Source organism: Oncorhynchus mykiss, chromosome 15 (assembly GCF_013265735.2).
Source record: "Oncorhynchus mykiss isolate Arlee chromosome 15, USDA_OmykA_1.1, whole genome shotgun sequence".
In the NCBI taxonomy this organism is placed as follows: domain Eukaryota; kingdom Metazoa; phylum Chordata; class Actinopteri; order Salmoniformes; family Salmonidae; genus Oncorhynchus; species Oncorhynchus mykiss.
The window spans coordinates 23,735,940-23,760,113 of record NC_048579.1 but is presented as its reverse complement, the minus strand read 5'-3'; the positions used below and the strand labels follow the sequence as shown (position 1 = coordinate 23,760,113).

Below are 24,174 nucleotides of genomic sequence, written 5' to 3'. Positions count from 1 at the left end.
CTTAAAACTGCATTGTTGGTTAAGGGCTTATAAGTAAGCGTTGTATTCGGCGCATGTGACAAATCCAATTGGATTTGATATCACAGACAAAAGGAGAAACCCAGACATGACACAGGGTGTATGAATCTAAAGCATCCATTTAGAACCTCCCCTCACCACCAAATATGGTGGTGAAAGGAAGTCCGGTGGTGGAAAGTGAAGATGGAGCTCGTTGAAAATGTTCTCATTGATGAAACAATCTCAATATGGTTTTCTGTTCCTAAAACTATAATCTGTTACGAACAGATTTTGTAGACTTGACCCTTTCTAAAAGTTGTAAAAAAAAATGGTGTTGTTTAGAAGGAGTGCAATTCACAGAGTCGGTATTACCAAACGGAAATATGCTCTGCCCACCTCCTTGACTGTCCTGCCCACTATGCTTAATTTGCTCCCTTTGGAAACGACACCAATGATAACTCTTGGTTTAGTTATCAGTATCTTTGTTTGTATGGTTAGGGCTTGTGTTAATCTGCTTCAATCATTTACTCCTCATCTTTTTCTTCACACCGTATAGACAGGAAGAGAAGTTAGAACATTGGATATGTTATTATAGCCACAGCAAAGAGTTTTTCCTGTTAAGTTTGCACACCCAGGAAAGCCCCAGGCCTTCCTTTTGGTTCTACTTAGTAAGATGCGATACACTCTATGGAAATTGTTTTTTCCCTGTTAGAAAGCTATAGATTCACCCCTATCAACAACATCTTTCTAGCTCCTAGACAGTTTTGCAATATATTTTGTGTGTGTGTGTGTGTGTGTTATTTCTTACATTATTTGCTCGGAACGATTCTCAAATTATTACCTACAGCCCCAAAAATGAGTTTGGATATTAGATTGGAGGCCACTTACCAGCATTTCGACCAGAAATTAGACTTCCCTGAATTGGATCCTTTGTTTGAACTCCCCGAGGCAGTTCCATTCATCCCGGGGGATGCACCAAAACGAAGACGCCGGAGAAAAGGAAGAAGAAGTGAGCTCTCCTAGTCAGACTCAGGAGGCGTGCATACCGTCCACCGCTTCAGAGTATATTACTCACTAACGTTCAGTCCCTGGACAATAAAGTAGACAGGCTCAGGGCGAAGATCTCCTTCCAGCAAGACATCAGGGACTGTAACATACTCTGTTTTACAGAATCATGGCTCTCTCTGGATATATTGTCCCTGTCCATCACACAGACATGATGAAAGAACTCTCTGGGGAAAAATAAAAGTGTATGTTTCATGATTAACTACCAATGGTGTGATTGTGGTAATGTTCTCCTGATCTAGAATACCTCACCATCAAATGCCGACCGCATTACCTCCTGAGAGAATTTTCTCTGGTCATTATCACTGCTGTGTATTTTCCCTCCAAAACCGACACCACGACAGATTCTTAAATAACTACACTGGACATTGTGCAAACTGGAAACCATATGTTATGAGGCCACATTTATTGCAGCTGGGTACTTAAAATACATCTGAGGAAAAACGCTTCCGAAATGTTATTAACACATGTACTACTTGCGCATCGTACACTCTGGATCATTGCTATTCCCCCTTCTGGGACAATTACAAGGCCCTCCAAATAAAACCAATTTTCTCCTCCGCTCCTATAGGCAGAAACAGGAATTAGCTGTGGTAAGGACTGTTTAACGTGGGTCTGACCAATCAGAATCTACGCTTCAAGATTGTTTTGATCACGCAGACTGGGAAATGTTCCGGGTTGTGTCTGAGAATAGTATCCACGTACACACTGACTCTGTGACTGAGTTCATCAGGAAGTGCATAGGGAATATTGTTCCCACTGTGATGATTTGAACTTATCAAAAACAAAAACTGTAGATAGATGGCAGCATTCATGCAAAACTGAAAGCAAGAACCACTGCATTTAACCAGAGCAAGGTGACTGGGAACACCGACGTGTACAAACAGACCAGCTATGACCTCCGTAATGCAATCAAAGATGAAAAAATCTTAACCCACACCCTAGACCCACAACAATTTGCATACCGCCCAACAGATCTATGGATGACGCAATCCCCATCGCACTGCACACTGCCCTATCCCACCTGGGCAAGAGGAATACCTATGTAAGAATGCTGTTTATGGACTACAGCTCAGCCTTCAACACCATAGTGCAATCCAAGCTCAGCACTAAGATCGAGGCCCTGGGTCGGCCCTGTGCAACTGGGTCCTGGACTTCCTGATGGACCACCCCCAGGTGGTGATGGTAGGCAACAACAACTCTGCCAAGCTGATCCCCCACATGGGGGCATGTTCAGTCATTTTGATCCAAATGTGCAAATTGTCCAAACAGATCATCAAGGTAGAGGGATTATTTTAAATGTGTTATTGGACAATAAACAGATAAGGCTTATTAACCTATATGGTCCAAATAATGGTGATCCAAGCTTCTTTGAATATATATACATATGAGAATGTATCAACTCTACAAGCAACACTAGACTATTATTATGGTGGGGGATTTTAATACGGTTTTAAATACCTCTATGGACCGTAAAGGAAATCACACTACAAACTATCACCCTCAGGCACTTAAGGAAATCATGAATGTTAGTGGATATATGGAGGCTTAAATACCCTGACCTAGTGAGAAATACACGACGGAGGCTTAATCAAGCCAGTCGTCTTGATTACTGTTTATGTCATTCTCTCTGGCACCAAAAGTAAAAAAATTGGGTTGATAGGGGACAGAATGCGGTCGGATCATCACATATGACATTTATATTACTCTTACAGAATTTCCATGTGGGAGAGGATATTGGATGAGAACTTGTTTATAACTAGGACAGAAGCATTTATAACTGACTTTTCCCAACATAACATAGGTACAGCAGATCCCCTTATTGTATAAGACACTTTTAAAATGTGCCTTTAGAGGCCATGCAATTCAGTATTCATCTATAAAACAAAAGCAATTTAGATCAAAAGAGTCCATATTAACAAAGGAAATTGAAGGACCAACAGCACAGTTAGATTGCAATAACAACTATACCTTGGAGGCACAGAATAAGTTAGAGGAAAAACAAAAAGAAATGGAGGAACTTATACAAGAAAGATCCAGTGCAATATATTATAAAAAATAAAGCGAACAGGATGGAATATGGGGAAAAATGCACCGAATTATTTTTCAATCTTCAACATTGAAATGCTACCAAAAAAAACTTGTTACAAATTATGGAGTCACGCATGATTCACCAAATTATATTTTGAAAGAGGAAGTAAAGTACTTTGAGTATGTGTTTTGTTTAACCGAATCTAATTGTATGGATTTTTTCCCTATTAATAATGTGAAATTAACATCTGTACAGAAAGACTCATGTGAAGGTCAAATTACAGAGGAGGAACTTCTTGATGCAATTAAAGCCTTTAAGGCTGTGAAAACTCCAGGGCTGGATGGCATACCAGTGGAAGTACTGTATACTAAACTTTTTTTGATATACTCAGAGGACCATTATTAGCATGTTTTAACCACTCCTATATAAACGGTAGATTATCGGACACGAAACAAGAAGGTCTGATATCATTATTACTGAAACAGGACCCAAGTGGTATATATAAAGATCCAGTCCATTTAAAAAATTGGAGGCCTCTTACACTTCAGTGTTGTGATGCAAAAACTCTAGCTAAATGCTTGGCGCATAGAATTTAAAAAGGTATTGTCAGATATTATTCATCCTCATCAGACAGGTTTTTTACATGGATGATACATTGGAGATAATATAAGACAAGTACTGGAAACAATAGAATACTATGAAATATTGGGGAAACCAGGCCTGGTTTTGAAAAGGCTTTTGATAAAGTACGACTGGAGTTTATATATAAATGCCTTGAATATTTCAATTTTGGAGAATCTCTTATAAAATGGGTTAAAGTTATGTATAGTAACCCTAGGTGTAAAATATTAAATAATGGTTACATCTCAGAAAGTTTTAAACTGTCAAGAGGAGTAAAACAAGGTTGTCCACTATCGGCATATCTATTTATTATTGTTATCTAATTCAAATTAGATACAACAATAAGACTGTATTAAGGGATTAGAAATCCGTGGCTTGGTCTCCCGGGTGGCGCAGTGGTTAAGGGCGCTGTACTGCAGCGCCAGCTGTGCCACCAGAGACTCTGGGTTCGTGCCCAAGCTCTGTCGTAACCGGCCGCGCCCGGGAGGTCGGAGGGGGGGGGCGACGCACAATTGGCATAGCGTCGTCCGGGTTAGGGAGGGCTTGGCCTGTAGGGATATCCTTGTCTCATCGCGCACCAGCGACTCCTGTGGCGGGCCGGGCGCAGTGCGCGCTAACCAAGGTTGCCAGGTGCACAGTGTTTCCTCCGACACATTGGTGCGGCTGGCTTCCGGTTTGGTGCGTGCTGTGTTAAGAAGCAGCGCGGCTTGGTTGGGTTGTGTATCGGAGGACGCTTGACTTTCAACCTTTGTCTCTCCCGAGCACGTACGGGAGTTGTAGCGATGAGACGAGATAGTAGCTACTAACAATTGGATACCACGAAATTGGGGAGAAAAGGGGGTAAAATTCAAAAAATAAATAAATAATATATATATATTTTTAAATAAAAATATCCATGGCTTAAAAACAAAGGTGTCATTTTACGCTGATGATTCATGTTTTCTTTTAAAACCACAATTATAATCCCCCCACAGCCTCATAGAGGATCTAGATACTTTTGCTAACCTCTCTGGATTAAAACCAAACCACTGATAACTGTACCATATTACATATTGGATCACTAAAAAATGTAACTTTACATTACCGTGTAGTTTACCAATAAAATGGTCTGATGGGGATATGGACATACTCGGTATACAAATCCCGAAATATAGAAATGATCTCACTCCAATAAATTTTAATAGAAAGTTTAATAGAAGGCAAAAATAAATAAGATCTTCCTACCATGGAAAGGCAATACCTGTCTATTTGTGGAAAAATCACCCTGATTAACTCTTTAGTCATCACTATTTGCTTATGGTTTTGGCCATCACAAAGCCCTGACCTCAATCCTATAGAGAATTTGTGGGCAGAACTGAAAAAGTGTGTGCGAGCAAGGAGGCCTACAAACCTGACTCAGTTACACCAGCTCTGTCAGGAGGAATGGGCCAAAATTCTCCAAACTTGTTGTGGGAAGCTTGTGGAAGGCTAACCGAAATGTTTGACCCAAGTTAAACTATTTAAAGGCAATGCTACCAAACACTAATTGAGTGTATGTAAACTTCTGACCCACTGGGAATGTGATGAAAGAAATGAAAGCTGAAATAAAATCACTCTACTATTATTCTGACATTTCACATTCTTAAAATAAAGTGGTGATCCTAACTGACCTAAGACAATGAATTTCTACTAGGTTTAAATGTCAGGAATTGTGAAAAACGGAGTTTAAATGTATTTGGCTAAGGTGTATGTCAACTTCCGACTTCAACTGTATGAATGTTTATATGTATAAATCATTCCCCAATATTAAAGCTCATCCACCCCTTAAAATAAAAAAATGTAAAATACATTGCAGGCTGATTGTGGTGATGGTGTGGGGTGTGTTTTCATGACACACATTGGGCCCCTGAATAAAAGTGGAGCAATGTTTGAATGCCACAGGATATCTGATCATTATTGCCAATAAGGTGCATCCCTTCATGGCAGCAATGTATCCATCTACAATTAGATTTTTTTCAGCATGATAATGCCCCATGCCACAAGGCTAGGATTGTACTGGCCTGCCCAGTCACCAGATCTCAATCCAATTGAGCATCGGAGGGATGAGATGGAATGAGCAGAGATCCACTACCAGCCAACTTGACACAACTGTGGGAAGCATTGGAGTCAACATTGGCCAGCATCTCTGTGTAACACATTCGACACCTTGTAGAGTCCATGCCCCGACAAATTGAAACTATTCTGAGCGCAAAATATATTAGGAAGGTGTTCCTTTTGTGTATATATGCATTGCTCGTTGTGAAATTTCTCCATTTCATTACTTTGGATTTGTGTGTATTGTTCTGTATTGCTAGGTATTACTGCACGGTAGGAGCTAGAAATACAAGCATTTAGCTGCACCTGCAAAAACATCTGCAAATATGTATACGCGACCAATAACATTTTTATTTTATTATGATTGGATTCTGTATCTCCGAGGCTGTGTGTATCTGTAGGCAGGTGCAGCTTCTCTACCCTGTACACAGTGTCCTCACACTTAAGTACCTCTCAACATGGCTTCCACCTGGCAGCTATTCCACGATCGTTTGAGAATAGGCTGTATCCCAAATGGCACCCTATTCCCTATATAGTGCACGACTTTTGACCAGGGTTCATAGGGAGTCCTGCCATTTGGGACTCGGCGTATAGAAACCAACAGGGCCATTAAAGTAGAGAGGTAGACACTCACACTTTCCTCTGTTGATTACCAGGAAGTGAATAGGCTTGGATAATTATTAACAGACTTGAACTGAGGAAAAGAGTAATTAAAATCACAACACAACATAGAGGAGGTGAGGCTACAGAGAGAGAGAGAGAGAGAGGCGGGGGCAGAGACCGGAAGAGAGAACGAGAGAGAGAATAAGAGTGAATGAGAAAGAGTAAAAGAGGAGAGAGGTTGAGAGAGAGCAAGAGAGAAAGTAAAAAAAGAGCAACAGATCACGGAGGGGAGGTTGCAGAGAGGGCGTGGGAGAGGGAGTAGATAAAGAGAGAGAGAGAGAGAAGAGACAGAGAGGAGAAAGAGAATGAGAGAATGAGAATATAGAAGATAGAATAAGGATAGTGTATTCAGTATTCACTGCACCCCTGTGTGAGAGATATAGTCAGCATTGGTGCAGTTAGCTGCCAGTAGCAATGGGGATGTTACACTGCAGTGTTGCTCCCTTTTGTGTTGGGTTGCTGAAAAACAGTCCGTGGGAAGCCAGAAGTGAAAGCCAGAGGTGAAATGAAATGTCATCTTACTGTGCCGGCGGGAATCACTCTACAACAGACCCACGTTTGGAAAGTCTGTTGAATAGTACGGCCTGTTAGATATTCACCCTGTTTTAATGACCAACCGTTCTGCCCACGGGCACAGTAAGTTGAAATATAATTAGATTTAACTTTGGCTTCCCACTGACTTTTTTTTGCGCAACCCAATACAAAAGGGAGCAATGCTGCAGTGTAGCATCAGCAGTGCTAATAGCAGCTAGGGTGCAGTCAGCCTGCCTCTGATCTATCAGCGTCAGCGTGTCTCTGTCCAAGACAGCTCCTTTGTCATTGTCATGCCAAACATATTGGCTACAGCAGACACCGAGGCAGTTAGAGGAACAGATGGGTTTTAGAGCTATGACATATGATGTACTGAGGCAGGGAACTGGTCAAAACACCACAGCTCTGGTAATCACAAGTCTTTACAAAGCACATAGAGGATGCATGTTCAAAGAATATCGAATTTTCAAAAGAGATAACCGACATATCAACAAGTTCCCCATAGCTACTTTGATTGAAAAGTGACCAAAGTCCCTACAATGGATCCAGACAAAGAGGATATGATTATAAAGCAAAGAAAGGATACATGGTCTGACAATAGAAACCTGTCCGAACACCTTGTTGTTTCTCATATCAGGTTTGAATGAATGTGGCCCAGTCCATTCAAACGATCCAGACAAAGAGGATATGATTATAAGGCAAAGAAAGGATACATGGTCTGACAATAGAAACCTGTCCGAACACCTTGTTGTTTCTCATATCACGTTTGAATGAATGTGGCCCAGTCCATTCAAACGATCCAGACAAAGGACTGTGTCCCAAATAGCACCTTTTAACTATTACAGTCCACCATGCGCCCTGATCAAAAGTAGTGTACTATATAGGATACTGGGTGCTATTTGATGGGCAGACAATGGCTGTGCGCTCTGTTGTAGCTATAGAAGCTGAGTTATGGAGCAGGTCTTGCTGCTTTTAATGATCCATGATGGACTTTGCAGGTCCAGGAAGAAACCCTTCTCTAGAATCTAATCTGGGTCTTTTCAAAGACCAGGATGTTAAATTACAATGGAGGAACAATTCCTAGAATGCATCCTACAACGCACCACAGAGATACAACGCACCACAGAGATACAACGCACCACAGAGATACAACGCACCACAGAGATACAACGCACCACAGAGATACAACGCACCACAAAGATACAACGCACCACAAAGATACAACGCACCAGAGATACAACGCACCACAAAGATACAACGCACCACAAAGATACAACGCACCACAAAGATACAACGCACCAGAGATACAACGCACCACAAAGATACAACGCACCACAAAGATACAACGCACCACAAAGATACAACGCACCAGAAAGTTGAGAGCCAGAGAAAAGAAAAAACTAAAGTACAATTCACTGAAAACAATTGACTATGCAGAGCAGAGACAGACTCCTAGAATAAACACAAACATATGCATAACTTCACCCTGCTGCTGAGGTGGAATGGCTTTATCTCCAGCTAGGGCACAAACTGTGTGGAAGAGGAATCAACGACCCAATAATGCCTCCAATTTAATATCCACAGATAAAGAAATGTACTATGGAGCGTGTGTGTGTGTGTGTGTGTGTCTGTTTGCGTGCGTGTTTTGCACCGGCTCCATATTTGACATAATAATTCATTTCCATATCCTGTCTGGGATGGAGGGTGTGTGTTAGGGATTAGGACTGGAGAGCCTTAATTGGATGAATATCTCATCAGAATGACTAGGACTTACAGATTCCAGGGGGGAGAGAGGGAGGTCAGTACTTGAGAGGAATGGAGAGAGAAAGAGCCAGAGAGAGAGGGGGAGAGAGAGAAAAAGAGAGAGATACATAGAGAAAGAGCGAGAGGGGGAGAGATTAAACATCTTCATATCCTGAGCAGGAAGAGTATTACTATGCTAATGTGCCGTATCATATGGATTAGGCCAAGTGAGACTGGTGGTTCTTTTCAGAGTATTTTGTTTGTGTAACTTTTATTTGCAATTCTAGCGCCGGCCTGTGTCCCAAACGGTACCTTATTCCCGAAATAGTGCACTACTTTTCACAACAGGAGCCCTGGTCAAAAACAGGGAAGTTAATACGGAACAGGGTGCCATTTCGGACACAGTACTAAGTATAAGGTTCTGCTTTGAGACTTCAGATGAAGCAGGGGCATTGTAAGTTCTATTTGTGAGAAATGTTGATTTGCTTTTGTTGTTCAGATTTTTCAAGTATTTTCAATGGGGAATCTCCTCCTCTCTATTTCATTTAATTCTTTAGGGGGATCTTTGTCTCTCTTCCCCTCCTTTCTCTCCCTCGCTTTAGTCTCAGCCATCTACCTCTACAGGGACCAGGCTCAGGTAATGTGTTCTATTATAAATGACAACAACGACGCAAACACCAATCAACACAACATCAAATAAGAGACGTAGCTAGAATCAACTTAGAATCAAAATCTGAATCAAACTGATATTCTGTGTAGCACTCTCACCCCCCCCCCCCCTCTGTTTTTACCAAACCTTGAGTGTGTGAGCCCTGGAGAGGGACTACGCCTCTGCTCAACTTCCCTGAGGGGAACAAGATAGCTCCTACCTTCAGAATCACAGAGAGTAGATCACAAGACCTTGACTACCAGGGACATGATAGAGAATGTGTCCAAAATGGCACCCTATTCTCTATATAGTAAACTACTTCTCTGGTCAAAAGTAGAGCACTGTATAGGCAATAGGGTGCCACTTAGGACAAACACAGAGTATGACTCATACTGGAGAAAGGAAAGGACTACATTACCTGCTGTTAAAGTAATATAAAGTTGGGGTTTGTCATGGGAATACTGATATAAGAACAATACAGTTAAAATAGGGTAATTAGAAGATAAAAGATTAAAAGAAGAGTAGGAGTGGGGAGGGGAGGGGAGACGAGACTGTAGTGTGAATACAGGAGGAGGGAGGAATTAAGTAAAAGAGGTGAGAGAGGGAACGAGAGAGGGGAGAGAGGGGGGCGAGAGTAAGAGAGGGGAGAGAGAGGGGAGGAGAGGTAGGGAGATAAAGAGAGAGAGAGAGAAAGGGGAGACTGAAAGAGAGAGGGGAGAGAGAGGGCTGGAGAGGGAGAGAGGAGAAAAGAGAGAAGAGTGACAATGAGAGAGAGGGGGGGGTGAAGGGAGAGAATGAAAAGCGAGAGAAGTGGGATTGAGATGTCCCACACTGCACTCTGTCTTCCATACTATCTGTCCCAAAAAGCCTCTCCCAGAATTCACCTGGCTCTGCCTGATTTCCCAGAAGCCCACCACTCCAATCTTCCATTCCTCCACCCCTCCATTTCACCCTCACCTACTGCAGATACTGTACATACCCACAGGTAACTGTCAGCTCTCCTCAAACTCTAACCGTGAAGGAGGGATGGAAGGAGAATAGAAGAAAAGAGAAAGTCCAGAGAATGATGACAAGGTAAGGAAAATAGATGGGGAGGAAAGCGGGCAAAGGACTGGAGAGATATAAGAAGATTAAGACCAAGCTGGGGTATTATTGTATGAAAAATATCAGAGGGCGGGGCTCTAATTAACCTCTTCCTCTAAATGTGGACAGGCAGGCATCAGGAGAGACTACTGTAGAGTTGTTCAGTACAGCTGGGTTTTAGATCAGGCAGTGAATTGGGCAGCCCCATCATTATGTCAGGGGACGAAACGTTCCAAATGGCACCCGTTTCCCTATATTCATGTTCTGCACTTCAATCACTCAGGCACATCATGCCATTGTTATGAACGTTCTCAGGCCACTCTCCGCCATAGTGGTACCCTAAAGTCAAGTGATGCCCAGTCATTCTGAACAGGGGATAATGACTGTTTCATCTAAATTATGTTTCCAGGTCACTATAATGTACTTTAAACAAGCCCTGCACCCCCTTGATTATCAAATCAAATACAACTCTATTGGCCACATACAAGTGTTCAGCAGATGTTTTTGCGAGTGTAGCAAAATGCTTGTGCTTCTAGTTCCGACAGTGCAGCAATATCTAACAAGTAATATCTAACAATTTCACAACAATACATACAAATCTGAAGTAAAGGAATGGAATTAAGAAGACATAAATATATGAATGAGCAACGTCAGAGCGGCATAGACTAAGATACAGTAAATAGTATATAATACAGTATATACATATGAGATGAGTAATGCAAGATATGTAAACATTATTAAAGTGACTAGTGTTCCATTAATTAAAGTGGCCAATGATTTCAAGTCTGTATGTAGGCAGCAGCCTCTGTGCTAATGATGGCTGTTTAATAGTCTGATGGCCTTTGAGATAGAAGCTGTTTTTCAGTCTCTTGGTCCCAGCTTTGATGCACCTGTACTGACCTCGCCTTCTGGATGATAGCAGGGTGAACAGGCAGTGGCTCGGGTGGTTGTTGTCCTTGATGATCTTTTTGTCCTTCCTGTGACATTGGGAGCTGTAGGTGGTGTCCTGGAGGGCAGATAGTTCGCCCCCAGTGATGCGTTGTACAGACCACACCACCCTCTGGAGAGTCCTGCAGTTGTGGGCGGTGCAGTTGCCGTACCAGGCAGTGATACAGCCCGACAGGATGCTCTCAATTGTGCATCTGTAAAAGTTTGTGAGGGTTTTAGATGACAAACCACATTTCTTCAGCCGCCTGAGGTTGAAGAGGCACTGTTGTGCTTTCTTCACCACACTGTCTGTGTGGGTGGACCATTTCAGTTTGTCAGTGATACGTACACCAAGAAACTTAAAACTTTCCAACTTCTCCACTGCTGTCCCGTCGATGAGAGACACTGATGCACTGGTTACTGATGTAACCTCTGACAATATTTTCCCGGGAAGCCCAATTCCACCTTCTTCAAACCACTGGCGAAATCCCCTCTTAATCATCTCAAACTGTGTTTTTAAAACACAATTAAATTAAGCACAGACTACCCCTTGCTAATCAGGAAACTCTCAGGTATGTTGTGGTGGACTGTCATTATAATTGCTTCAAGGAAACCTGGATAAATGATGTTTGTAGTGTGGCTAGCCACTGAATGGCTCTGAATCAGCATGCAGTCATGCTATAACCTCTTTTGGAGCTAACTAGTGCTCTCAAATCATATCCTGATGTTGACAGCAGATTGGGGTTGCATTAATAAAATTGTTAAATGATAAAATATTAAAGCATTAGACCTCTCACTAAAAGCGTCAGTCATACAAGAGTTATACTTAAACCAGAACTTGTTTTCAAATAGATTAATAAGAATGTCTCACACCTTGTGTTTTTCCCCGTTATCCATATTACAACCTCTCACTTTTTAATTGAAAACAGAACCTTGTTCAAAATATCCCCTTTCCAAAACAAGCCATACAAAGCTGGTTGAAATTCCACTTCCATCCTCCAGAAAAGACAGAAAACATATTACTACAAATAATATGGTTAAACTCAAATATACTAATTGATTAAAAAAGTATATATACATACTGTACATTATTCATTAGGGGAAATATCATAATAAGTTATCTTTGTAGCTTGTTTCTGTCACTGGTGTTGAGAGGAGTAGGCAAGAGGCAGTAGCAGCTTTGGAACTACTGAATCTATTTAAGCACCATAGATCAAAGCGGGACAAAAACCCAAATGGTGTTGTGCTCAAAATATATCTTGATAAACAAAAAGGCACAGGGCAAGCCCAAAGTGCAAAATATAAAGTACTCAGGAAATAGTAGGAGAGATTCTTCTCAGGAAAACAAATATAATTTGCAATGACCGACAAAGACAAATGGCAGAGGGAGTAATTATACAGTGATAGAGTGGGGATTGGAACCAGGTGTGTGTAATGAGGACGAGACAAGTCAGGAGTTGATGAGTGAAGGGCGTTTGCCAGCAGTATGTTCGGCAGCAGTTAGAAGGCCGGCAACGTCGAACGCCTGACCTGGACAGGAGGGGGAGCCAAAGTGAAGGCTGGTGTGACAGTTTCTGGTCACAGGTTCAGGAGAGGTTGAAAAAGCTGTACAAACAAAGTTATTTTTGTCCTCCGAAGTGGGGGTGGTGGTGGATGGGCCATTAAAAAATATATATATATATATATATTGAGAAAACAAGTTAAATAGCTAACCAGCTGAGCTAGCAAATAATGTAACAAAAGTATAATTTTGGATTCTAAAAATACATTAACAGATTATGCATTTCAGGAATCACAGTAGCAAGAACCCCTGGTGCACTGTTCAATTACTTCAATTTTTTTTAAAGAAAACTCCAAATTTATCCCACTGCCCTCACTGGCTTTCATGTATTTCAAAACGTGAGATGGTCCGAGGCTAGGAACACAATCATTATGTTCCTAAGTCTGAGGTGTCGGACTCAATGACAGTTGCTGTCCATTGGAGCGCTGCAAATGGTTGCCCAAAATGATGGGGCGGGGTTTATCGAAAGGTCAATTGAGAAATCATTAAGTCAGTAGAACATTCGTGCACCAGTCCTCAAAAGTACAAACAATATTGTGATGAAACGTGCAACCCACAAATAGTGAACTACTATAGACCAAAAGTGCACTATCATCCTATCACTCGATTCCCTATATGGTGCACTACTCTTGGCCATTTCAGACACAGACAGCGTTTTAGAGCTGGGCCTCAGATGAGGCAGAGCAGCAGGCAGCGCCATTATGCAAGCCACGGTATCTTTTAGCACATCTCAGTGGCTCTCAGTCCTCTAATGCACAGCAGCAGCAGCAGAAGACTGGCAAGCAAGAGGCAGCATCAGGAGCCAATACCCAGAAAACACAATTAAGCAGAAATAAATTATGTCAGCTGAGCCAAACACTTCTCAGACTTCATTGGAGGAACTCTTAGAGGATGCTACAAGGGAATGGGTTTTGGGGATAGGAGAGACACACACATACATGGAGATGTACACTGCACACATGCATACCCCTATCCCTCTGCTGAGAACCCTAACAATGTGATTTCTCTGACTAATCCATCAATGGAATAACCTAATGAGATTACAAAAACCAGTGTGTGTGTGTGTGTGTGTGTGTGTGTCAGCTCGAGCATGAGTATGATTTATGATTTAATATCTGATCCTCCCTAATTAGCTACATCCCAGACAGTCGCCAAGTGCGCTCGCCACACACACACACACACACACGCACACACACACACACACACACACACACACACACACACACACACCACCGCCTCACAGTCCCACAATTCATATAACCACAGCAGCATCCGGAAGCGGGCCTTGGAGAGAGACTATTTATTTTATTACACACCTGCATAATTTTACAAAAACATACACTTTGTTTAAATTAGATTACTTTTTCATAACAGTGAATTACACCAAAGCCCATGTCAGATATCTCCCTACAAAGACTTACTTCAGTAGCCTGAGTGCCAGCGCTATCATGCCAACTCCATGTCACGTATTGTCATGTCAACAGCCTGGCCTCATGGCAATCTCAGCGTTAATCTTAAGAAGGACAGCAATGGAGTTGGCAATGGAGTTGGCAATGGCACAAACGGATATAGGAACAGGCTATAACACAGATTAAAAGGCTGTAGAATGAATGTGCCTTAAGCCACACCCTACAAATATCACCAGCTGATTGGATTGCACTCCTTTCCAGCATGGCTACATGGTGAGTAGTCTGTCTACAAATATTTGGGAGAGAATGACTAAATCGTTGTGTATTTTAATTTTAGTATAATTTAATATTTAAAGAAATATGTCAAGCGTGTGGTTGTGGGGCTAAAACTGTCCAAACCGAAATGGTCACAACCAAAACAATTGACACCATGGCAATAGATAGAGGTCTCATCTTCGTATCTGTGTCATTATGGCATATGTGACAGCACGGGCTGCAGCACTGAGGCTATCTCCTGTTTAAAGTTAAATGTGCCATGCTCTACCAAATGATTTACAGCTGACCATCATGTGGGTCAAGTGGACAAGTGCACATTTTAGGAAAGAGGGTTTGAGTATTGAGACGCAACCCTCCAAGAGCCCAAACATTGACGTCTATTTGGCCCAAACAAAAACATCTATAATGTTCTGTACTGTACTGTACCCTACTCTACTGCACTGTACTGTACCCTACTGTACTGTGCTGTACTCTACTGTACTGTGCCCTAATGTAATGTACTGTGCTGTACTAAACTATACTCTACTGTACTGTACTGTACTTTACACTAGATGGCAGTGATATATCTTAAAGCCATTTACAAATAATAGGCAACCTAATTTGAAGAAGAAGACAATGCTCTCTGATCCTTGGCTGATCCAACCCAACCCATAGGAACCCCCACCCAGTTGACTACTTAAAAATGGTGGAAAGCCTCATTGGCAAAGTCTACACTAAAACGAGACATATCCTTCTAGGGTCCTCTATCTGTCTCTATGATTGACACTTGATTGTTAGTCCACTGTACTTCTTTACATTTATTAAACACACAGGTCATTATTTGTATTTTAGATTATTTGTCGTGTTATTGAAGGATAGGGACATCTGGTGTCAACACGAAGAAAAGTACAGCAGACAGCCAGACAGTACAGAGAGGGGATAAAAACAGACCCTGTGCGATATCAAGAATATCTGGAGAAAGAAAAGGGAAAGAAATGCTAAAGGAAAGGAAGAGGGAAAGGTCAAATTAATAAAATATTTATCTGAGAGGTCAAAGACAACACAGGTCAGCAGCAGTGAAAAGGCAGAAAGACAGACAGACAGAAAGACTTACCTTTTATTGATTGTGTTAGTGATATATCAATCACATGTGCCCCATTAGATATGGTATCAATTTAGTAAGCAATTAAGTTAAGAAAGTACAGTATATGCCGCGTCACAACCGAAACAATGATGTCACTACAGAAATGCCTGTTATTTTTGCCACAATAAAGATAGAAAAAGTGACAACTAATTCATTAGCCACCTAATGAACTAGATGCATCAGTAATTAAATCCATCAATACATTTCAGATTCAAGCAATCAACATTGAACATTTTACAGAGAACAATTATCTAAATTCTATTGAAAGGTTTTGAAAATCAGATTTTTTTTTTTAAATCCTGTTTTTACTATTTTGTAAATGTTGTACGCAAATACAATTTGAAAAATGAATCTGTAATAGCATATGAATCATTACTGTGCAAAGTTGTTCATTTAATGCAACTTTTTCACTATGTTTCACTAGTGACAAATATATTGGGGTGGTAAGGATTTCAGGTAAATACAGTATCTCAAAAATGCCATTACAAAATGTCGTAGATATGTTGATCTGAAGACGTGTGCTGAAAGTTTGGGAAAAATAAGATGCTTATTTATTCACCACACAATTTACACCACTTTTGTAGAACAACCTATAGGCTATAGGGAAAGGGTGCCATTGGGGACAAATGCACAAAGTCGCCCTCTCTGTTGCAGCTGGAGAAAGCTTAATTGGAATGGCCTCTGGTTGGCTAAGATTGAGAGGGGTAATTAAGGCGTCCTCATGCTTCCCAGCCTAAAAAGTTCGGAATAGTTTGTGCATATATTATTATGACATTTTGTAAAGTTTTTTTGTACTTCAGTGAGGGTTTATTTTTGTCAAGAGAAGGTAATTTAAGGGAGTATGCTAGCAAAATCATTCGGTTCACCTAGCTGAGTTCGGCCTCAGCATGCTTCAGTATGGCCGAACACGGCTAGACAAACCGAATGAACTGAACGAGTGTGCTAGCATACTCCCTTAAAATAAAATACCTTTGTTTGAAAAGTGAGAAAAAAGGCGATAGTAATCATTGTCCATTTTGAGACGCTGTAGCAAGTATACAGTTCCTCTAAATAATCAGATAACTCAAGAAAACTGTAATTCATTCATTTTTACATTTTGCAGAGGAGATCTTAGTCGCGCAATTTTACATATACAGTTGAAGTCGGAAGTTTACTCAGTTTTTCACAATTCCTGACATTTAATCCTAGTAAAAATTCCCTGTAATTAGGTCAGTTAGGATCACCACTTTATTTTAAGAATGTGAAATGTCAAAATAATAATAGAGAGAATTATTTATTTCAGCTTTCATTTCCTTCATCACATTCCCAGTGGGTCAGAAGTTTACATACACTCAATTAGTATTTTGTAGCATTGCCTAAAAAATTGTTCAACTTGGATCAAACGTTTTGGGTAGCCTTCCACAAGCTTCCCACAATAAGCTTGTGTAACTGAGTCAGGTTTGTAGGCCTCCTTGCTCACACATGCTTTTTCAGTTCTGCCCACAAATTTTCTATAGGATTGAGGTCAGGGCTTTGTGAGCAAGGAGGCCTACTCCAATACCTTGACTTTGTTTTCCTTAAGACATTTTGCCACAATTTTGGAAGTATGCTTGGGGTCATTGTCCATTTGGAAGACCCATTTGCGACCAAGCTTTACCTTCCTGACTGATGTCTTGAGATGTTGCTTCAATATATCCACATAATTTTCCATCCTCATGATGCCATCTATTTTGTGAAGTGCACCAGGCCCTCCTGCAGCAAAGCACCCTCACAACATGATGCTGCCACCCCCATGCTTCACGGATGGGATGGCGTTCTTTGGCTTGCAAGCCTCCCCCTTTTTCCTCCAAACATAACGATGGTCATTATGGCCAGACAGTTCTATTTTTGTTTCATCAGACCAGAGAAAATTTCTCCAAAAAGTACGATCTTTGTCCCCATGTGCTTTTTGCAAACAATAGTCTGGCTTTTTATGGCGGTTTTGGAGCAGTGGCTTCTTCCTTGCTGAGCGGACTTTCAGGTTATGTCGATATAGGACTCGTTTTACTGTGGATATCGATACCTTTGTACCTGTTTCCTCCAGCATCTTCACAAGGTCCTTTGCTGTTGTTCAGGAATTGATTTGCACATTTCACACCAAAGTATATTCATATCTGAGCGGTATGACGGTTGTGTGGTCCCATGGTGTTTATATTTTCGTACTATTGTTTGTACAGATGAGCGTAGTACCTTCAGGCGTTTGGAAATTTCTCCAAAGGATGAACCAGACTTGTGGAGGTCAACAATTCCTTTTCAGAGGTCTTGGCTGATTTCTTTTGATTTTCCCATGATGTCAAGCAAAGAGGCACTGAGTTTGAAGGTAGGCCTTGAAATACATCCAGAGGTACACCTCCAATTGACTCAAATGATGTCAATTAGCCTATCAGAAGATTCTAAAGCCATGACATAATTTTCTGGAATTTTACAAGGCACAGTCATGACTCCAACCTAAGTGTTTGTAAACTTCCGACTTCAACTGTAACTAAAATGTTTGGTGCAGTATTTCTCAATGTAAAAATGTGCATGAAAACGAGTCATCATGGAATGACAACAAAGACTTTTTTGAAGAATCCCAACCGTTGACCAATCATCGACTTCGGCTTGACTCCAGAACAAATGTGTGTGTGTCCAAACATGCCTTTAAGGCGTCACTTTGACACACACACACAAGCACACACAAATACATTTACACATTTAAACACATACACACACGAGCCCCCCCCCCCCCCCCCCCACACACACACACACACACTCTCTCTCTTTTACCTCAAGGCAGGGCTGTTATTGGCCCTCCCCCACACCTCAGTCTTGTTCCTTGGGACTGGGGGCTGGAGCATCTCTGCTGCCAGGGGGTCTGGATCCTCTTCCTGCCTGCCCACCCACTCCCCCACAACCCTAGGCCGCAGCACTGAGTTATACCCCCCAAGGTTCTAGTGCAAGGGGGAGAGGGGTGGGGGAGGGTGAGAGAGAGAGAGAAAGAGAGAGAGAGAGAGAGAGAGAGGGGAGAGAGGGGAAAGAGAGGCGAGGTGATGGAAGGGAGGGAGGTGGAGGGAGATAGGGAGAAAAGGTAGAGAAAGGGACTGTCATATGGCCATTCAGTTCAAAACAGAAAGTAGATTTTGTCAGTGATACATTTGTGTGCCAGGTAAATAAATAAATAAATGCTGTCTGTCTGTCTGTCTGTCTGTCTGTCTGTCTGTCTGTCTGTCTGTCTGTGTCTTATTATTATCAACCAGTGGTGTAGTGGAGGGTAAACGCACACAAACTCTGCTTATTCAGCTTTTTTATTTTGTGCAAGCTTTTAAGGAAAAATGCATTGAAAGTGTAGGGAGCATTACTGTTTTCAACGCGACAGGCAATCAGTGTTTGACCACCATTTTTTTTTTTACCAATTCATCCCTGACAGCAACCCTAACTTGACAGTGCTCACAGCCACTCACACAGTATCACTCATTTAGGTGTCTACACCGTGTTCGAAGTGGAATGGAATTCAATACTTAATTACATGATAGGAGGGTAAATATATCTTAATATTGTGTCTGTCTTTGTCTTGTCTAGAAGGAGATTATCTGGGCTTGGAGCCAAGCAGACGTACTGTACTGTAATACCGTATGATATTACCTCTATAGGGAACGTCTCTTCTTGAGGACAAGAATATATCAAATGCTGCTGCTATCTTCAGGGTTCGAATTATGGGGGCTTGGCAGTGCCATGAGAAATCAGATGGACGCCCATGAAAGTTGAAATATTAAGGTGGACACCCTCATAAGCTTTAGTAATAAAGGTTACTAAAACCTTTTGTTTGAGGGGCCTCCTGACAATCAATTTGCAATTAAGACTGTGTGCAATACTGGGAAATACTGTACACTGGAAAGTCAGTGCTCTCATCACCGTGTAGAATCCAGGTCAAACAAAGCTTTGTCTACACACTAGCACCCAGGAAAATACAGGAAGAGGACATGTTTATTGAAGTTTCTGCAGATGGATGTCATTCCCATGAGATTGTGGTTTGTCATTATTCTCACACACATGCACGCGCACACACACACACACACACACACACACACACACACACACACACACACACACACACACACACACCCCACTATTCTCAGAGCTGTGTGTCGTGCTGTTAACTGAGCCCAAATTGACAAGAGATGGAATCGGATTGCAACTGACAGGGTGGCGGCAGTAGAAGGTGACGATGTAACAGTTTCAATATCAGAGGAAAGTCATGACAAAGTAGTTCATAGTCACCTGATCAAGTTCATCAGAAGCAGCGATACCTTTAAAGAAGAGAACAGTGATTCAGAGGGGGCTCTGCTTTACCTGCAGTCTCTATTTCCAAAATATATACAAAGTGATTATAGTAAAACGTTACTATAAGTATTACCTCTAGTCAAAAGTGGTTAAGGGTTTACTATAAGATAAAGGCAATACCTCGTGACAGGTTCTCTAGAGCAGTGGTTCCCAAACTTTTTATAGTCTCGTACCCCTTCACACATTCAACCTCCAGTTGCATACTGTCTGTCTAAGATTTAGCACCAGGGTCAGTGCACTCTCAAATGTTGTTTTTTGCCATCATTGTAGGCCTGCCACACACACACAAAATACGATATGTTTATTAAACACAAGAACGAGTGTGAGTTGTCACAGCCCAGCTCTTGGGAAGTGACAAAGAGGTCTTATAGGGCCAGGGCACAAATAATAATATAATAATAATCAATCATTTTGCTCTTTATTTAACCATCTTACATATAAAATCTTATTTGTTCATTGACATTGTGAATAACTCACCACAGGTTAATGAGAAGGGTGTGCTTGAAAGGATGCACATAAGAGTCTCAGTCTTAAATCTTTTTCAACACACAGTTTGTGCCTGTATTTAGTTTTCATGCTAGTGAGGGCCGAGAATCCACTCTCACATAGGTACGTGGTTGCAAAGGGGCATCAGTGTCTTAACAGCGCGATTTGACAAGGCAGGATACTCTGAGCGCAGCCCAATCCAGGAATCTGTCAGTGGCTTCTGATTAAATTTTCACAGAACCGCTTGTTGCAATTTCGATGAGGTTCTCTTGTTCAGATATCGGTAAATGGACTGGAGGCAGGGCATGAAAGGGATAACGAACCCAATTGTTTGTGTCATCTGTTTCCGGAAAGTACCTGCGTAATTGCACACCCAATTCACTCAGGTGCTTCGCAATATCACATTTGACATTGTCCGTAAGCTTGAGTTCATTTGCACAAAAAAAATGATGGAATGACCTGTGTGTTGTCCTTGTTAATGAAGACAGAGAAGAGCTCCAACTTCTTAATCATAGCCTCAATTTTGTCCCGCACATTGAATATAGTTGCGACTACAGAGAGTCCCTGAAGTCCTAGATTCAGATCATTCAGGCGAGAAAAAACATCACCCAGATAGGCCAGTCGTGTGAGAAACTCGTCATCATGCAAGCAGTCAGACAAGTGAAAATTATTGTCAGTAAAGAAAACGTTAAGCTTGTCTCTCAATTTAAAAAAAACCTGCCAATACTTTGCTTCTTGATAACCAGAGAACTTCTTCTGTATGTTGTAAAAGCGTTACATGGTCGATGCTCATATCATTGCATAGTGCAAATAATACACGAGAGTTCCGGGGCCTTGCTTTAACAAAGTTAAACATTTTCACTGCAGTGTCCTAAGCGTCTTTCAAGCTGTCAGGCATTCTCTTGGCAGCAAGAGCCTCTTGGTGGATGCTGCAGTGTACCCAAGTGGCGTCGGGAGCAACTGCTTGCACGCGCGTTACCTTTCCACTATGTATAACTGTCATGACTTTTGCAACATCATGAGCAGCAGCTATGTTTGGCTACAGTACATACTAGTGGAATTCCCGCTAGAGGTTAATGTGATTGGATGTTAATTATTTTACTAGGCTTCCTGTATTTGACATTGTGTTGTTATTTCGTTGAACACTAGATGGTTTTGTTGTATTTTTGGCAGTGAAACGAGGATACTCAGGCGAGAAAAAAACATCACCAAAATGTATAGCCCCTTGGGAAAATATAAATCTGTTTGAAAATGTGAAGAATTATTATTATTATTATTATTATTATTCTTTCTTCTGTGAATCACATTTTTATTTGATGTACCCCGACGGCATTGCTCGTACCCCAGTTTGGGAATACTTGCTCTAGAGCCTTGGCTTTAGGCTTTAGGGTACAGTACTAGGGTTTAGGGTACAGTATTAGTATTTAGGTTACAGTATTAGGGTTTAGTTACTAGACTCACTGCGTGACAGGTTCTGTCCCGCCTGCTTCCGCTCCCCCTCCCAAGTGCCAGGCTACCCGTCGTCACGCGCACCTGTTACCATCACTACGCACAGCTATGCTCATTGGACTCACCTGGACTCCCTCACTGTGTTGATTGCCCCTGCATATATGTCTGCTCCTCTGTGTTGTTGCCTGTAGTAGCATTGTTTGTCATGTCGTGTTTATGTCCAGATGTTGTTCCTGTTCCGTTGCATGTCCGTCTAAATTAAATGGTTCACTGCCTGTACCTGCTTCTCATCTCCTGCATTGGGCATTACAAGTTCTCTAGCGCCTTGGCTTTGGGGTTTAGGGTACAGTATTAGGGTTTAGTTACTAGACTCACTGTATGACAGGTTCTCTAGAGCCTTGGCTTTGGGGTTTAGGGTACAGTATTAGGGTTTAGTTACTAGACTCACTGTGTGACAGGTTCTCTAGAGCCTTGGCTTTAGGGTTTAGGTTACAGTATTAGGGTTTAGGGTACAGTATTATGGTTTAGTTACTAGACTCACTGTGTGACAGGTTCTCTAAAGCCTTGGCTTTAGGGTTTAGGGTACAGTATTAGGGTTTAGTTACTAGACTCACTGTGTGACAGGTATCTCGAGAGCATTGGCTTAAGGGTTTAGGGTACAGTATTAGGGTTTAGGGTACAGTATTAGAGTTCAGGGTACAGTATTAGGGTTTAGGGTACAGTATTAGGGTTTGGTTACTAGATGCACTGTGTGACAGGTTCTCCAGAGCCTTGGCTTAAAAGGGTTTAGGGTACAGTATTAGGGTTTGGTTACTAGATGCACTGCTGGACAGGTTCTCCAGAGCCTTGGGTTTAGGGTACAGTATTAGGGTTTAGTTACTAGACTCACTGCTTGACAGGTTCTCTAGAGCCTTGGCTTCAGGGTTTAGGGTACAGTATTAGGGTTTAAGGTACAGTATTAAGGTTTAGTTACTAGACTCATTGCGTGACAGGTTCTCCAGAGCCTTGGCTTCAGGGTTTAGGGTACAGCATTAGGGTTTAGTTACTGTACTCACTGCGTGACAGGTTCTCCAGAGCCTTGCCCAGCTTCTTGCTCTCCTGCAGGATGTGGTTGAGCTCATCAAAGTCTTTGCTCTCCCTCCACTCCCACGATGGGTGCTCTATGGACCGCGGCACTGAAACACACAAACACACAGAGCAATTTCATTGAAATGTTCTTCAACACTGAAACAAACCAGAACTTGAGAAAGTCATTAACTTTCACATACGTCAATAAAGCTTAGATATCAAGAGATTTTTCTGTATGGAAAAGCTTGGAGGAAAGTCGATGTATCCCCTCCAAGACCATTGGTCTCCCTCAAGGCCTGGAGGACATTACAGCATGATTAGCAGATGAAAATGGGACAAACAAAAAGAGGAAATGACCCAGATTTCATTATCATCTCACCAACGTCTTCCAGTGTCCCCTGCCTTAGCCCTAGGTCCCTCTATCTCCCTCTCCATCTCTCGCTCCCTCTAAACATTACCTAGAGGTTTAATTCATGAATGAGGAGTGAGAGATATATACATGAAATATGGAGGGAGAGGGGGAGAGATATTCTCCTATAGGGATAGGGGAATATACATGTAGTCTTTAACTTAACCCACATCTTATGTGCGTCATTATGTTCCTATACTGAGTGTACACAACATTCAGAACACCTGCCTTTTCCATGACATAAACTGACCAGGTGAAAGCTATAATCACTTATTGATGTCACTTGTTAAATCCACTTCAATCAGTGTAGATGAAGGGGAGGAGACAGGTTAAAGAAAGATTTTTAAGCCTTGCGACAATTGAGACACGGATTGTGTACGTATGCCATTCAGAGGGTGAATGGGCAAGACAAAATATTTGCCTTTGAACGGGGTATGGTAGTAGGTGCCAGGAGCACAGGTTTGTGTCAAGAACTGCAGCGATGCTGGGCATTTCACGCTCAACAGTTTCCTGTGTGTATCAAGAATGGCCCACCACCCAAAGGACATCCAGCCAACTTGGGAACTGTGGGAAGCACTGGAGCCAACACGGGCCAGCATCCCTGTGGAACGCATTCGACAGCTTGTAGAGTCCATGCACCAATGAATGTAGGCTGTTCTGAGGGCAAAAGA

The 24,174-nt window shown here is 41.8% G+C and overlaps 1 protein-coding gene across 5 annotated transcripts in view; it reads right to left on the bottom strand.

The window, feature by feature from the left end:
* LOC110489839 (uncharacterized protein C8orf34 homolog) overlaps positions 1-24,174 on the bottom strand; it is a 169,770-nt gene that overhangs the window by 76,325 nt on the left and 69,271 nt on the right. For all 5 annotated transcript variants that reach the window (XR_005036066.1, XR_005036067.1, XM_036944102.1 and 2 more), the window contains exons 4-6: positions 23,082-23,201; positions 20,029-20,057; positions 18,538-18,701 (exon numbers count right to left, since the gene is read on the bottom strand). Coding sequence is in view for 3 of the 5 variants with exons in the window: in XM_036944102.1 (XP_036799997.1) it covers positions 18,538-18,701; positions 20,029-20,057; positions 23,082-23,201 (313 nt within the window). In the remaining 2 variants the exon portion in view is untranslated. The remainder of the gene's footprint in view (positions 1-18,537; positions 18,702-20,028; positions 20,058-23,081; positions 23,202-24,174) is intronic.